Here is a 16,320-nt window from a genome sequence, read left to right as displayed (position 1 = left end):
GCACCCCAGAGTTTAAGACACTGTCCTTCAAACCAAGCTTTCAAACGTCTCGGAAGATTTCCTGGCCCCACTGCCTCATACAGCCTAAAGCAGCAATCCCAAGACCCTTGTAGAAGAGGGGCCATTCTTATTAACTGGGTGCTAAGGTACACCTGTTCTGAAGCAGGCCTAACTCTAGAGGCCTTCTCATGGCCAAAGTGATAACCAAGCCCAGGAACAGGGCCACTGGTATAGGAGCTCACCAGTACAGCCCAGGTTCCAGTTCAATCTCTCATCTAAGCCATCTTATCTTACATCTAAGTCATACATCCCAAGGCCAGCCTCCCTTCACTGGCCATCCACATCCCAGCTCCTGCCCATGCTTTGTCTGCACCAGCAACTGAGGATGCAATCTTAGGCCTCCACCAGCAACTTTGCCAGGCTTCACTGGACTTAGACAGTGAACAGAATGTGAGAAGCTTTTCATTAGGACAGTTACACTGTGCTGTGACAGGGCATGAAAGCCAATTCAGCACTCTTCAGAAACAGCCAAGACTCAGGTTCCCTTGGCCTGGGCCTCATGTCACAGCTTAAAGATGACTCACCGTGAAGTGCTCCTGTGACTTGTAGTTTTCATCCAGGTAGACACGAGCCCTGTTGTATTCTTTCATTGCGTCACTTGATAGTAGTTCCCTGGGAGTGAAAAAATGAGCACAGTAAGCAAGGGCCCAAATGCCATGCCTTCTCATGGGTACGCTCCTTGTCACATAGCCATGCTGAGAACCGTTTTTCATCTACCCAGAGACCCACACAGCCCCTAATGTGGCAAAGTGGGAGGGAAGGAGAAGAGCGAGGAGAATCAGTGATAGCCAAGGTGAAACCAAAGTTCAATTGTCCTCAAGCACACAGAGGGCAGGCTCGGTTTCCACTCAGGTCCATGAGATGCCTACACCCCAAGGCCTCCCTGGGATGAAGACACTGATGGGAATACTCGGGATTAACTCAGGCCTCACACCATGTATAGGTGACTTCCAGTGCCTGCTGCTCACACCTGAACCTGACAAAAATAGGATCTACAGAGGTGAGGAGTCATCACCTACAGCTACCCAAGAGTCCAGGCAGCCCCACAGTGAGGACAGTGACTGTGACTAGCATTTCTTTAGTAAACAGCAGTCTGTGCCCATCAGTCAATGCAGCAGAACCCCACTGCTCCTCCCCAAACAGCTGATTCTAGGTTGGCTAGAGAGGAAGTACCACACATCTAGCCCAGAATGTGGGACAAAGGGCCATTATTCTTACTCCTCTGCCACAGGTGAGAAACAAGCACAGCATCTGACCCAAAGGTACACGTTAGGGAAGGATCCCAGAGAAAGCCATAAGTCAAGGAAAGGGAGGACAGCAGATGACCTTTGAAAGACTCCAGTGGACCCTCAGGGTACTGCTTCTGGCAGCCACAGACCTCAAAGTGCTCAGGGGTGTGAAAAATGGGAGCTAGAAATGACTGGGCACCAACCCTGAGCAACAGGTGCATCTGGTATCACGTCAAAGACACCTGACGGGAGATGATGACTTGAGTTCAATCCCCAAGACATACAAGGTAGAAGAAGAGAACCAGCTCCTGCAAGCTCTTGGCTGAGCTCCACATGCATGTCACTGGAACGATTGTGCCCCAGCCCCCATCCACACACACAGAAATGTGCTTAAAAATTTACCTGACATGGGAAGGAGCAACAAACTGGTGCCATTTTTTTTCTTCATAATAAAGTATCAACAGATTCTAGACCCAGAAAGGCAAAAGTAATAGGACTAGCTGAAACAATCTTAAAATGGTAGCTATAAATATGATCAGAGCCCTTAAGGAAAACAGGGATATACAGAAGAAAGAAGCTTCTGGTGCTGACAAATGAGAATCGGGGTTTCACAGGATGGACTGAGAGCAGGCACCCCTGTAAAGCAGGGCAGTAGGGGCTCCCTCTCCATCTGGAATGACAGAGCCTCTCTGGGCAACACCAAATCTAAGGGAAAGAGCAGCACCTGCAGACACAGAGAACTAATGTTCTCCAAACCTGGTCAAACCTAAAGATACACCATCAAAATAAACAATATTAAACCAGAGCACAGCAAACTGAGCTGCTACAAAGCAGCTACATGTAGACGAAAGCGAGCCGCTGGGAAAGCACATTATACACAAGAAGATGAAGATGAACACAAGGGCTGGGCTCTGGTCAGGAACAATGAAACACAGAAGACAATGACACGGCATCCTTGAAGTAGTGAGGGAACTGACAAGCTCCCATTCATTCCCAATAAATGCAGCTTTCAAAACTGCAAACAATGACCTTGTTCAGACAAACAAAGGCTGAGAGAATCAGCAGCAGCTGACTTGTACTGAAATAAACAGTACAGAAAGCTCTGTGGCTAAGGAGGATGGTCCAGGTAAATGCTGCATCCAGCCAAGAGCCGAGGGCACTGTGCAGGAAATGCACAGGAGGGCACCCGACAGCCCCAGCCCTCTCAAAGGACATCTGTCCTTCAAAGCCACACACAGAACAGGGGACAGTAGTGGTAGATCCTCCTTCTCGAAGGCCACGGGCCTGCAGGTGCCCAAGGCTCAGCGCCCACTGCACCTCTCCCTTCGGATGCTCGGATGCTCTAGCCCACAAGCTTTTCTTTCCCTGAACAGCCTGTGGTTCTTGGCACAAACACTGGTTTCAGTCAGTGACGTGTTGCTGCAGATGATTTTCATAAGGTGACCCACCTCTTTTGTGCAGAATATCTGTAACAATATGGCTCTCTTTAACATGACAAATATGTGAATCTCATCCTCTAAACTGCACATTCTGAAAGAAATCCTCCCTACCTCAAAGCTACAAAGCTACACTGTTATATCTCCATCTCCAAAAGTCACTTTACTACAACTGGAAGTCATTCTGAGGCAGAGTAACCACGTGGGTCGTTGTGACGCAGGATCTTCTGGACACAGGACACGGCACTTCTCAGCCTGCAACACCAAGGCCATGAACCCAGGAGCAGGGGGTGGTGCAGTCCGGCCAGACATTCCACACAGCATGTCTCTGCCTATGGTTGCTGTTGCACTGGCCAACAAAGCACTGATTTTCCTCAGGATCGCTTCAGCTGTGCTCCACACCATGCTGCTCCATGTGGCCAGTACTTAGTGTTGGGGAAATTCTTTGAATACTTTTATTAAAACTGCCTTGAAGTTATAAACTGTTTGGGAGAAACGTGCAGGGGTTTGGACACCTGATCAAGCTCTAAGACCTTGAGTGGTGGGAATGCAGCACATGCTGCTTGAAAGAAACTCTGCTGTGAACAGGTTGGTTGCAGGATCTTTCTGCACACAGGGACATTGAGGTTCCTGGCTGTCACCAGCATTTGAGAAATTCCTCTTTTCTCCTCAAGCTTAGGCCAGATGCAAAAGGGAGTAAAGGGTCAATGAATGAATGAATGAATGAATGAATGTGCAACAAGGACCGGTAAGATGGCTCAGTAGGTAATGGCACTTGTACAATCCTGGAAACATGAATTTAATCCCCACTGAAAACTACATCCAGGATTCCCTAAATTTTGACTGTTCCTCTTCATCCCTAGTCACTTTTATGGTCATCATTAGGATGCTTCTAGAAGACCAAAAAAAGGCAGAATGTGTCTAAGGGTAAATAGGGGCTTGATGGGAGATGTCATTCTGTAAATATGTTTCTCATACTGGTTAATGAATAAAGCACTGTTGGCCAATAGGAAAGCAAGATAGGCGGGACTAGGAGACAAGGAGAAGAGAGGAAGTAGTAAGGAGTCAACATGGAGAGTCTGGAGAGAGCAGAACAGCTGGCCCCCTCTCTCCGGTAAGATGAGACCATGTGGAAGTACTTAGATTAATAGAAATGGGTAATACTTAAGACAGAGCTGGCCAATAAGAAACTAGTAACTGGCCAACAGAATTATATCTAATACAGAGTCTCAATGTCTTAATTGGGGCTGGCATGGCAGTGAGACCAGGCAGCAGAGAAAAACCCTACTTGTAATAGGGGCTTCTGAGCTGGGTCCAACAGCTGCAGAAGAGGAAGGGCCCTGATTCCAGACCTAGAGCTCAGGGTTGGGTGCCTGCTTGTACCTGCCCCCTCTGTGTCCATTCACAGAGCTACCTCAAGAGACCCATTGCCCTTCTTCCTGGGCTGAGCCCAGATGTTCTGTCCTCTAAGGAGCCACAAAGCTCAGTTAGCACTGGCTCCACACATACAGTGCCGCCTTTCTGGAAAGCACAATGTTACCTCCCAGGCACCTCAAAGCACAGAAGCTGTTGTAGTACCCAGCCCTGCCCATCATATGTCATCTGTTGCAGCAGGCTAGCTAGCATCCATCCACCCAAGGTGCTCTGATGGGTCACCACGACTTGGACCCCTAGTCTAGCAGCACAGATGCTTACTTTCTGGAGGCAAGCAGCTGCCACACCTCTGAACCACACCTCTCTGGGGAAAACTGCAACTGCCTCAACATGACCCACAGATGAGTTTCAAAAGGTGGCATTCAAGACCACATCCCATCCAAAGGCCTACCCCACAGTCCATAGGCTCCAGCTGAGACTTACTTGACAAACTTGTCCACATGAGACATGGAGGCCTCATAGTTTTTCCCTCCGAATTCTTGGCAGTGCAAGGCCATGAAGTGAGGCTTGTGAGTGTGCATGACCTGGGGAGAAAGCACAGAGTTAGGGCATAAAATTGCTGTGGGGCAACATGGCACATCTCACAAGCTACCTCCATAGCCAGTGCATCTCCAGACAGCAGGCCAAAGGCCACACATCTGTGCCCACACGTTCTTAACAAATTACCACCTTTATGCTTCCAACTGTTTATTTCTAGCCTTTTCTGTGTTTCCTTAGCAAAGATTCAGAATTTCTGAGAACTCTTTTTCAATAACCTAGAGTCATCTTTCTTTAATTAAAGCAAAGTAATGCTTGTGGTCCAAGAGAACATCTGGAAAAGTTTCAACACAAGTCACAGCCTCATCACATCAACACTGCTATGTATTCCTGTTAAGAGAGAGAGTCCAGGCAACCATGTATGTGTGAAAGAATGTGTGCTCCTATGTATGTTCACGTGTGACAACATGTTCTCATATGCATGCACCATGCATGCATAAGGATATGAGTGTCAACTAAAATTAGTGTGAGAGCATTGTTGCCTGTGTGCCGGCATGTGTGCAAGCACGTGTGGGCTTATGCATAGTCTCATTCTTATTCAGGAATCATCAAGGCTGGCTTCCAAGCTTTCTCTAGTACCCACGCTGTCTGAATCACCAGATATGCACACCTTGTGTTCTCTTTAGTCCTACAAGGTGTTGCGCTTTTGTCTAATTTATAGCAGTGGAGAAGTCTGGTGTATGACAGAAAAACACCCATGGTGTTATGGGCACTGAGTGGCATGGCCTGAACTTGTCTATAGTTCACAACCCTACCTCTGATCAACCATTAAGGTACCTAAGTTTCCAAAAGATTGCTGAAGTTATCAGCAAGGATGCTGATTCAACTGACTTCCCCCACCACACATACCTGAGTCCTAAACTTTTTAGCCAAAGAGCGGTACAATAAATGACTCAGTGAGTCCAGAGAGCAGTATAGGCCTATACTACCAGTAATAAACCCCACTGGGCAAAGGAAGCCCAAGCATCTCCTGGGTAGGAAGGTAGTTCTGCCCTCCTGGAGCACAGGAAGAGCATCACCTGAGGAGGGGGAGCATCACTGATGGGAGACTGAGCTCCAGCAGTCATTGAGGAATTGGTACAGTGGAAAGGAAAAGCTGGAAGGCAGGATTCATTAAAGAATCACTAAGTGGGGGTTACTGTCACCACAGGGCCAAGGTGGTAGCAGGAAACCCACAGGCAGGGCTGGAAGCCAGTATACCTAGAGCCAAAGGTTTAGAAGCTCACCTGAGCATCAACCAAAGCTACAGCCAGCACCAGGGCCACTTAGGGCATAAGGACATTGTGTCTATCTAAAAGCACAGGCAGAGCAAAGAGCCCAGCAGATTTACCCAGAAAGGGCCTTACATCCATCCACTATGATTGCTTCAGAGAGGGGATTAAGAGCTCATCAAAGCAAACCCCAAACAACACTGCAAGTCTCAGGGTCCTGAACACCTGGCTTAGGGGCACAGGGCATAGAACCTGAAGCCTCACACAAATCACAAGAACAACTCCAAAAAGATGGCTGGCTGACTGGCTGGCAAGGGTCAATGGGTGCTCTAGCTTTTTCTATTACATTAAAATTTTAAAAGATGATGTTCTCTGTTTCTTGTATAATATCAGCAAACACTTTTAAAGGAACAGAGGAAGTGATGAGGAGCTCTGCATAGGAACTGTCAGATGTGTGCTAACACTGACAAATTCTGACCCGATCGACCCAGGCTGGGCAGGGAGCATCTCCTAATCTTATTGTACATTTCCAAGCCACACCTCTGCCAGCTGTGGTGTGTGTGGCACAGACTTTGACTTTCCCAGAAATCCAGGGTGCTTTGCAACTTCAAGAACATGAACCTGATAAGTGGTGAAGCATGTCCAAGGGCAGCACCCAAGAGCTTTGCATAAAGCCCTGTATACCAAGGACTTCATCTTGCACTGGCTTCACTCTTCATCACTGAGATTTGTCCTCACAATGGACTAGTGGTCTGGAGATTACCCCATGGCTATCACTGTGTGCCTTGGGGCCAGTTCCTGCCCTGCATACGCTGTTTCTAATAAATAAAGATGAGGCCTGCCCCACTGGTGGTAGGAAGAAGCCATGAGCTGGCATGGGAAAAAGCTGTGGGTCACTGCCACCTGGCAGGGTCCTTTGTTTCATTCATGCCTGGAAACACTTGTCTCGGGTCCCATCTACATTGTATTTGGGGATATGGAATCCACAATGACAATTACAACACATTCACCACTGCCAGGGAAGCAATGGGCATTGTTGTCCCTTGAGATCCCAACAGCCTGTGTGCCTGGGGTATAGATGAGGAGTAGTCACCTCAGAGGGCCAGGCCAGGATGGTCCCACCTGGCCACAGAGCAGCACCAGGGGCATGCACTGAGTACACATTCGTTATAGGTTCCACCCACTGGCCCCAGCTTGGGCCACTCTGCTAACAATGCATGCTTTTCTCATGAGAACCCACATCTAGAATCTGTCTAACTAGCACTCAGACAGGAATATCGTTCAGAACTACACCCAGGTGTTCTTCTGGTGTGCCCATTCTCCTCACAGACTTACACACCCAGGTGTTTTGCCTGTGTGCCCATTCTCCTCACAGGCTTACATCCAGGTGTTCTTCTGGTGTGCATGTTCTCATGGACCATATTTCCAGAAATTTGGCAGTATGCTTACTAACATAATGGATTCACTGCAGGCCAGTATCACACCCAGAACATTCCATATTAAGAAATACCTTCCAAACCAGGTGGTAGTGGCACACACCTGTAATCCAGTACTCAGAAGGCAGAGGCAGGCAGATCTCTGGGAGTCTGAAGCCAGCCTGATCTACACAGCGAGTTTAGGACAGCCAGGGCTGTCTCAAAAAACAATGATATAGATAGATAGACAGACATATAGATAGATGGCTCTCCAGAGCACTAGTAGTTTCAAGCTCTATGAAGTAAACTGAAATCCACTTCTGCTCAGCCTCCATGATGCTCCCCAGGGCCCTGCTCCCTCTTCTGTAGGTCCTCTGTCTTGCTTTTTCTCAGGTTGGAGGCAATGTTTTAGGTGCATGACAACCTAGCCACCATGTGGCCAGTGAGTTCCTTTTGGGTGAAAACAAGGATGAACGAAACATTATGAGGCATAGAACTGTAACTGGATTACAAAGGAAGCAGTGGGGGTCACAGTAGAGAAAGTCACTTTAAGCAACCACGGCTCAAAGTTTTCCTAGTTTTCTGAGATTCACAGACTCTAGAAAGTTGATGGATTCCTGGCAAGCTAAGCCAGAGAAAACCAAACATTACCAAACCTATGAAATCCAAAGAATGGAAAACTCCTATGTCCATTTAGAGACAGCAAGGGGACACTGACTCAGCGGGGATACTCCAGTTCCCCCGGTGTCACACAGGGCACAGATTCATATACTGACAAGAACAAAGGCCACGTCCATCAGAAATAAAGGCAGAATAAATACAATATCAAAGAAAGTGAAAATTCAGAAAAATCCTAACTACAGACCTGCTCTGCCCTGAGCAGCACTAGAGACAGAAGTTTCCAAGAGACCTCTAGGTTCCTTGGAGTGGAGGAAAAGCCTGGGCAACCAGAAAGATGGCTTACTGATTTAGATACATAGCTTCCAGGATGGCTGAATCTAACCCCTAAAATTTGTCCCTCCAAATTTCATATAGATATACTTTTATTGAACACCAATTATACATGGCATGCACAACACAACATACAAACAATGATGCATGTATTTATATATAGACAGAATAACCTACACCTCAGCCTCAGTGTCACTGAAGACAATATAGCACCCATCATCCCACCCTAGATCAGGGTTTCCAAATCAGCAAAAAGTTAGGTCAGGAAATGGAGGATGTCCCAAGGACACTGGGACAGATTTCAGGACATTAGTGTGCGGACTCAAGGGCAAACTCAAGGGTGTGAAACTTAAGTAAGTAAGCACAAAGAAAAGAAGCCACCCCAGGTAACTGGGTAGTAAAGCATGAAGGAAGAAAAAGCCCAAAAAGTAGCATTTGACAAGAAAACAACCACGTGTTTAAGAAATAAGTGACAACCAGCCAGGGTACCTGGACTCAACAACAGACAGGAGAGGGCGCCAGCACACCAGAAATCTCAAAAACCACCACCATTGACAGCAGCAACAGCGGCAGGAAGTTCTAGGAGTCCCTGGTGTCCTGCCAGAAACCCTACCACCTAAAGGTTAAAGGTCCTGCCTACAGAGAAGCTTCGGCAGAACAACCATGCAGCAGAGTAATCCACATCCACTGTGCCCTCATAGCCAAACACAGACTGGGAGATGAGGACCACAATAACCTCAAGGAAGGAACAAAGTAACTGCATAAAGAGCAAAACACAAAAGGCAAAAGAAGAGAACAAGTAAAAGATAAATTCCACAACCAGCAACATCAGCAACATGTCCAGGAGAAGTGCCCAGAGGGAAGAAAGCAGGAAGATGGATGGGGGCGAGCGAGGGAGCGAGGGATGACACAGAGCTGAAGCAGAAAAGCCAGAGCAGGGCAGGGCAGGGCAGCACTGACCACCACCATCAAGAAAACAAGATCTGAACTTGCCCAGGAACAGACTCCTGGAGCACCTGAAACAGAAACTCCAAGATTCACAGGCCTCGGGCATAGAAGACCTACAAGTGATAATGGCAAAGACCCAGGCTAGGGCTGGACTCTGTAAAAGCAATGCCCAAAGAAGGTGACCACAGATACATCAGAAACATCTTGACGGGATAAAGTGTGGACTGGGAGTGTTATCGAGGCAGGTTCTCATGAGGACATGTAGCATCTCTGGGCCATGGGAGTAGGGGTTATCTGTTTGTACTCAGCTGGTCATTCATGTCTTTATAAAATCTGAACTTTTCAGGGAAAACACAAGACCAGTCACAGGCTGGGCCTCATTTTCAAAATCCAATTTGGCTGGTAGGGGTGCAGACCTCAGGTCTGAAGCAATGATGGTGCCTGTTAGGGTCTTTAACACACAGAGATGCAATTCTATGCCATATCTGACTCCACACAACCTCAAGATTTCCACACAGCACACAGGTGCAATAGATTAGCTCTCACAGACAGTGGAACATTTTTACTTCTGCCGTCATGCACTCAAAATGATGTTTCCATCAGAGACAAGCCATGTGTATGACAATGGTCTACAAGACTGTAATGGAGCTGGAAACCCTACCACCTCATGATGTCATGGTGTTTGTATCTGTAGTGATGCCAGCACATGGCCAATCCTACACAGCCAGTATTGCACAAGCACTATAGAAGAGCTAGCCATAAGTGACTGTTTCTGGTGTAAGCATTCAGTGTGCTTATCTTCAGAGATGGAGTGTTCTGCCCCTCCTCACTAAAAAAGGCTTCCCTAAAATAGTCTGCCTATTGCGCAGCAATAGCCTCCTCCATCTCTAATTACCGTATCTGCTTACTACATCCAGGGGTCACACTGAATGGCTGGGGTGCACTCTGGATGCTTCTCAGAATGAGTCCTTGCTGTAATTGACACATGACTAGGTATCACAACACTAGATAGAGCAACCACTCAAAATGCTGGTAAAAAGGCAAACACCTAAAACAGAAATGAGAACAGAATGCAAATCCCAAAACAAAGCAGGAATAGGAAACAAAGAACAAAAAGCAAAGTGTACACACAGCAAGCAAGGATGAAGGGATGCCGAACCCAGTCATATCAGTGCTTAAATGGCAAATCTGTGTGATATGCTGTGTGATGTGGCTGTGTATAAGGAAATAATTCAAGATCCTGCACAAAAGCGAACACACTGAGACAGTCAGCAGCCTCACGGCACCAGTGGCAAGGTACCAGCTGGCCCTGGAGTCAGACATGTCCTGCTACAGTGCCCATCCTGGACAGCAAGTGAAAGGTGGCAAATGCAGAAAGGGCAGTGAAGCCTCAGTTGTGCTACCAGCCAGGGCCCCACAAAAGAAGGTACAGGCTTGCAGCAGAGAAAGACCCACTTCACAGTGAGCATGCTGGGGTGTGAGAGGAGGGGAATGGGGCAGTACTGATGACAGAAAAGGCTTCAGAAGATGAACTTTTAAAGCCATCAGAGGAAGACAGAAAAACCTGGGGGAAGGGGCAATGACACAAAGCACACTGGACAAAAATGACAGTGACAACACAGATACACATGTGCAGCAGACTCATGTCACGGTACGCATGTGTACATATGCACACATCACCATACAAACACGGACACAGGATAGCATAATTGTGAGCCAAACCTATGACAACACAGAACCACACACTCAGTGCCTGCAGGATGTAGGCTCTTATCAGGATGTGTTCTTCAAAGGAAGCCTCTGCTGCCCATGAACCAAGTCTCAATGGATCTTAAAGGATGGAAGCCACAGAAGCTGTTCTCTGACCACAGGCACAAGACTCATAAAAAGAACATATGTTATTAGGGTCTGTTTATACATATGATCAAACAAATGAAACTGGAAATGCTGGCTCATCATAAAGCAAGCTAGCAGCCTGGTGGCAGCAGAGGAAGAGAAGGATGACAAAAGTTCCAGACCTCCCACGTGCAATGTACAAGCACATCTTGGTCATGCTGAGGGTTTCGTGGTATAGACCTAGATCAGAGCCCTCACTAAATAGTCCAATTATACGAAGTGAGCCAAATGTTAAGAATATCCCAATAAGGTCACAAAAGTTTAATTTCTATCAGGAGAGCAATCAAGTCTAACATGAGGAACGGTGAGACCCTGAGCATCTAAGTTATGACTGATGTTCACTAGGACTCGCTGCTGTCCTTCAGATACAGTGACAAAAAGGCAGGAGTCTTCCTTCTTGTTCCTTTGCAGATAATCCTAAGAACATTTGTGGATAACTTATTCCACAGTCCAGTTTTGATTGAAGATAATGGAAGTAGAGGAACTGGTGAGAAAAATCACTAATCTGCTAGGCTGGAGAGATGGCTCGGTGGTTAGGGGTTAAGAGCACTGGCTGCTCTTCCAAAACACCTGAGTGGCTCACAACCACCCATATCTCCAGTTCCTGGGGAGCCAACACATTCTTATGACCTCTGAGGGCATCAGGCATGTATGAGGTGCACATAATGCATGTAGACAACATATTTCTGCACATAAACAAATCTTCCAAGTTCAGATGGGGGTGTGAGACTGGCCTGGAGTTCATGCTATTATCCTCTACATCCACAGGCTTGAAAATAGACCAGGTAAATGTGCTGAATACACTCAGAGTTTAACTGGGTAGGAACAAAACTAGAGAGACCCAAAGCATAAATCCCCTTGGGCCAGAAACTATAGTCCTTGCTGAAGCACTGGAATGGAATAAAAAACTACCATCAAGTGTCACAGTGAACATGCCTGGATGGTGGAAAATTCTGACCTCCTTGGGGATCTCTTTGCTCTTCTAGCTTACTTATGAGAAGGAAGGTTCTCACAAATGCCCTGTTGTGGAGCTCAGCACGGAACTTGCATCCAGCTCCCACTGCAAGGACGAGCTATGCTCAGACTGTGTAATTCCATACTATACCCAGCTGTCTAAAAGGATGGCATAAGGGCCAGACTGCATGCTCCAATGAGAACACATTTGAAACTGACCCAGACACTGTACACAAGGAATTTAAAGGAGCTTATCAGATAATAATTTTTAGTGACATGCTGTTACACATTTTTGGATAATATAAAAACCATGCAGTAATCTGTAAGGCACATGCAAACACTATGCTGAGGAAGCAGAAAGTCCCAGGAGCACAGGAATAGGATACTGCTACTCTCTGTGCAAAGACAGGGAGTGGGCCAGCGCCAGGAGTTCTGAGACAGCTGAGCAAGTAACACTTTAGCTGCAATGTCGTGTGACAAAACAAGCTCACAATCTTCTGTTGGTTTCTAAAGTATCCCAGGAATCATAGCCTAGGGGACATAAGTCTCCTTGGTGGTCAAATGACAGTGCTTGCTCAATTCACTATGTAGGCAATGGCAGGGTTAGGGTTAGGGTTGAGCACAGCATCTTCCCACTTCCCTGTGGCCAATGCCCCAGCACACTAATACACATCAACGCCCTGGGGGTGGAAACACCAGTAACTCACTGCCACACAGCAATCTCAGACTCACAGTACAGGCAGGTCAACCAGGGTCACAGGCAAAGACAACACAACAAAGTCATTAAGAGATGAGCCTAGGGCAATCACTACCTTCAGTGTTACTGTCACTTACTTCATTATGGCTTCAGATAATTTGATTATCTGAATATTGACTGTCTAGCTCACAAGCTCCTGAGCACTTCTGTAGACTCCAGTGTGCAAGCCAGCCAGCTGTCGCTGACCATTTAGCTAGACGTACGGTCAGCAGAGGAAGAGTAAAGCCTGCCCAGCAACCAGACCGAACTGTGACTCTTACTTTGCCACCTGCTCCAGAGGCCCTGACATCAGCTGAGGGTCTGTAGTGTAATTGTCCTCCTTAGACAATTGTTGTAAGGGACTGACAAGGATGTAGGCACCAAGTTGCAGCCTGGCAGTCCTGACAAAAAGTAAAAGTACATTTGGTGTCCAATGTGGGGCTCAAATATCCACACAGAGCCTGTGAAAGCTGTCTCTTGAGCTTTTTTTTAAAGAGGCCCTGCTGTGCAGCTGAGCACTTGATCAGCAAGCACTGGCCACAAACTGCTTCAGGAAGACACAACAGATTCCCAGAGCAAGGGAGGGTAAATGCGGCTACAGGGCCAGTACCCACCTGCGGGAGGCATGAGGCCAATGGAGGCAGCTGCCAGCACCACTCTGTGGCAGTAGCCTAGCAGTTTAAAATTTGTCTCCTGTGGTCAGAAAATGCTACAAGTACATGGCTGAAGATGTGCAAAATAATTAAATAAATAAATAAATAAATCTAACACACACACAAACTCTAAAAATATACGTTTTACAGGGTACTTCAGTGCTGAAGAAAAAAATAAAATGGATATAGACAATCACAAAAAATAGTTTATAGTCTTTACTTTGCTGACCCCCCCCCCATGGGAAGGCTTACTCTCTCTGAGCAAGAGGGCGTTGGTGAGGGGAAAGTGGAGGGAGTGGGAGGAGGGGAGGATAAACTGGGTTTAGTATGTAAAAAAGAAAATAAAAACTTTTCTACCACCAAAAAAAAAAAAAAAAAAAAAAAAAAAACACACAAAAACAAAAAAAGTCTTTAAAGAGAAAGTAAAGTAATATAAACAACAGCAATAACAAAAGCCATGTAAGGATGAAAAATATTATAATAGGGAGTTTGGACCTTTAATGGGTGCTTTGTTAATTTTGAATTTTTAAAAACACCAATGAACAGAGAATGGCAGCTGCTGAGAGACAATGGATTATGAAAGGGACTGCTGAATTAAACTAGCTTATATACTTAAGAGATGTCTTAGATTCAGAATGGAAGTCAGGAAATGTGTTGCATTAGGGGAGAGGTTATACCTTTATTTCCACAGAAAACTAAAAGCTATGGATTGCTTCAAAATTAACAGATTTCAAAAAAACAGATTTGACCAGGGAAGATCTCATGGAGATCTTGGCTATTAGACGTGAGAGAAAAAGACAAGATAGACTATAGGACAGGTGACATATATGCTGATCCCTCAACATGGGAACAGCTCTGAAACTGGATGAGACATGATAAATCTTTTTGGTTACAGAGTCCTCATAACTTATTATATGCAATCCAAACTGACTAAATTGACAGACGCCTTTTACCTATTCAAACATAGAACAGAAATCATCTTTAGTTGTCTTGTGCATACTGCACATTCCATACTTATGTTATAATATAGATATATGTTATATTTGAAAGTTTGTGTGTTTTCAAAAAAAAAAAAAAAAAAAAAAAAAAAAAGACCAGACACCAACAAAGACAAGTAACCCAAGTGATCCAGCCTCTTAGTTTCCTCAAAATTCTATATCCAAAAAACTTTCAAAGCTGCTAGCTGAGATGGTCCAGCCTCACACACTACTCCATCCAGGATTTTAAATAAGCTCTACACTTTCTCATCACACAGAGACTAAACAAAAAATAACACAGCTAGCTCTCCCAGGACTTAACCATTATCCCAATTTTCTCAGGGTCCCCTAAAGATACTGTCACCCCCTCCCCAGACAACAGGAAGCAGTCTAGAGAACATGACACATACATTCCCAGGAGGTATGGTAGATCATTTTTGGTCATTCAATGGATTAGAAATGTTGTCATTGTTATGAGGGGTGTCTGTAAGTTGTTGTTTGTCAAAATCAGGGGGGATACGAAGCAAAGGGAGGTTCAGGGATTTCATTCCAAAAAGAAAAGGAATATAGGAATGATAGAATAAAAGGGCAAATTATGAAATGTACTTTTAAACTAAAAAGCAATTACCAGTTGTAAATATTTTACATTGATAAGGATTTTTGTTTACTGATACAAATTTAAGGTTTTTTTGTTATTTTTGTTATACTGTATATATGTCTCTATTCTTGCTTAAGGTATTATGCCTTTGCAGCTCATTTAACAATGTAATGTAAATTTCTAATCCTTAAAAGTTACTCAAGTCCTTAACAGTACTATTTAGGATTATTAAGAAACATGGGTTAGTAGTCAGTCATCTAATAATCAAATCTGTGACTATGTTAGGTATGTTTTCAAGGTCAAACAGATACTATTTTAGATAGACAGATGGTCTTCAACTATTTCAGAGACCTACAGAATATGGCATTTGAGAATATGGCTTTCATGATAGTTGAACACATCTGCTCCTGGCAGCATCAATTTACTTCAAAAAAGAATGATGGGGATCAAATAAACTCCATATGGAGTTTGCTTTCATTATGGTAAAATTAGCCACTGAGCAAGAAACTGCTCTTGCCTGGAATATTGCTGTCTGCTGTACAACGTGGACAAGCAGAACTCAAAAGAAGGCAACTGCTGAACTTTGCCAAGACAAGGTAGGACAGTCCCTTGAAATTTCTGCTTCACCACATAGAGACAGCTTACCTGAACAAGGAGGAGCTAACGGCCACTAGACTGATAGCTGGGAAGCCAGCATGGGACTGACTCAGGCCCCCCTGAATATGGGTCTCAGCCATAAGGACTGAGCAGTCTAAGAGACCTCAGACAGTGGAGCCAGGATATATCCCTGGTGCACAAAAGGACTTTGCGAACATATCCCCCATGGAGGGATAACTGCCTTAATCTAGAGACAGGAGAGAAGCCCTAGTCCCTACTTCACAGGACCTGTCAGATCTACATGACCCCAACTGGATGGCATTCCCCTACATATGGAATTGGGGTGGGGGGATGGGAGGGGAGGGGTGGTTAGAGTGTATGTGAGAGGGCAGAGAGTGTAAAAGGGAGGGAAGGAGGGAGGGGAGGGCTGGGGGGAGGGAGGGAGGGAGGGAGGGAGAGGGAACTGGGATCGACATGTAAAATAATAAATTAAATTTAAAAAATGCTTTGACTCCAAAATTTAGGTTGAAGGACAAGTTACTGGGGAAAAGGATTTCTATTTTTGTTTCCACAGAAAATGAAAAGATGTGGATTCCTTCCAGACTAATGTGGTTTGATCACACCAGACCGCCTGAAACAGAGTACAAGCTAATCCTACATTCAAAACAGCTGGACAAAACAGCCCTAC

The 16,320-nt window shown here is 45.6% G+C and overlaps 1 protein-coding gene across 1 annotated transcript in view; it reads right to left on the bottom strand.

The window, feature by feature from the left end:
• Positions 1-16,320, bottom strand: part of Inpp5a (inositol polyphosphate-5-phosphatase A) — a 179,688-nt gene that overhangs the window by 96,109 nt on the left and 67,259 nt on the right. Inside the window, exons 3-4 of the mRNA XM_051193276.1 lie at positions 4,583-4,683; positions 585-672 (exon numbers count right to left, since the gene is read on the bottom strand). Of these exons, the coding sequence (XP_051049233.1) occupies positions 585-672; positions 4,583-4,683 (189 nt within the window). The remainder of the gene's footprint in view (positions 1-584; positions 673-4,582; positions 4,684-16,320) is intronic.

The sequence above is a fragment of the Phodopus roborovskii genome, unplaced genomic scaffold (genome assembly GCF_943737965.1).
Source record: "Phodopus roborovskii unplaced genomic scaffold, PHOROB, whole genome shotgun sequence".
In the NCBI taxonomy this organism is placed as follows: Eukaryota; Metazoa; Chordata; class Mammalia; order Rodentia; family Cricetidae; genus Phodopus; species Phodopus roborovskii.
Note: the sequence above shows the minus strand (reverse complement) of the source record. Positions and strands in the feature narration are given on the sequence as shown.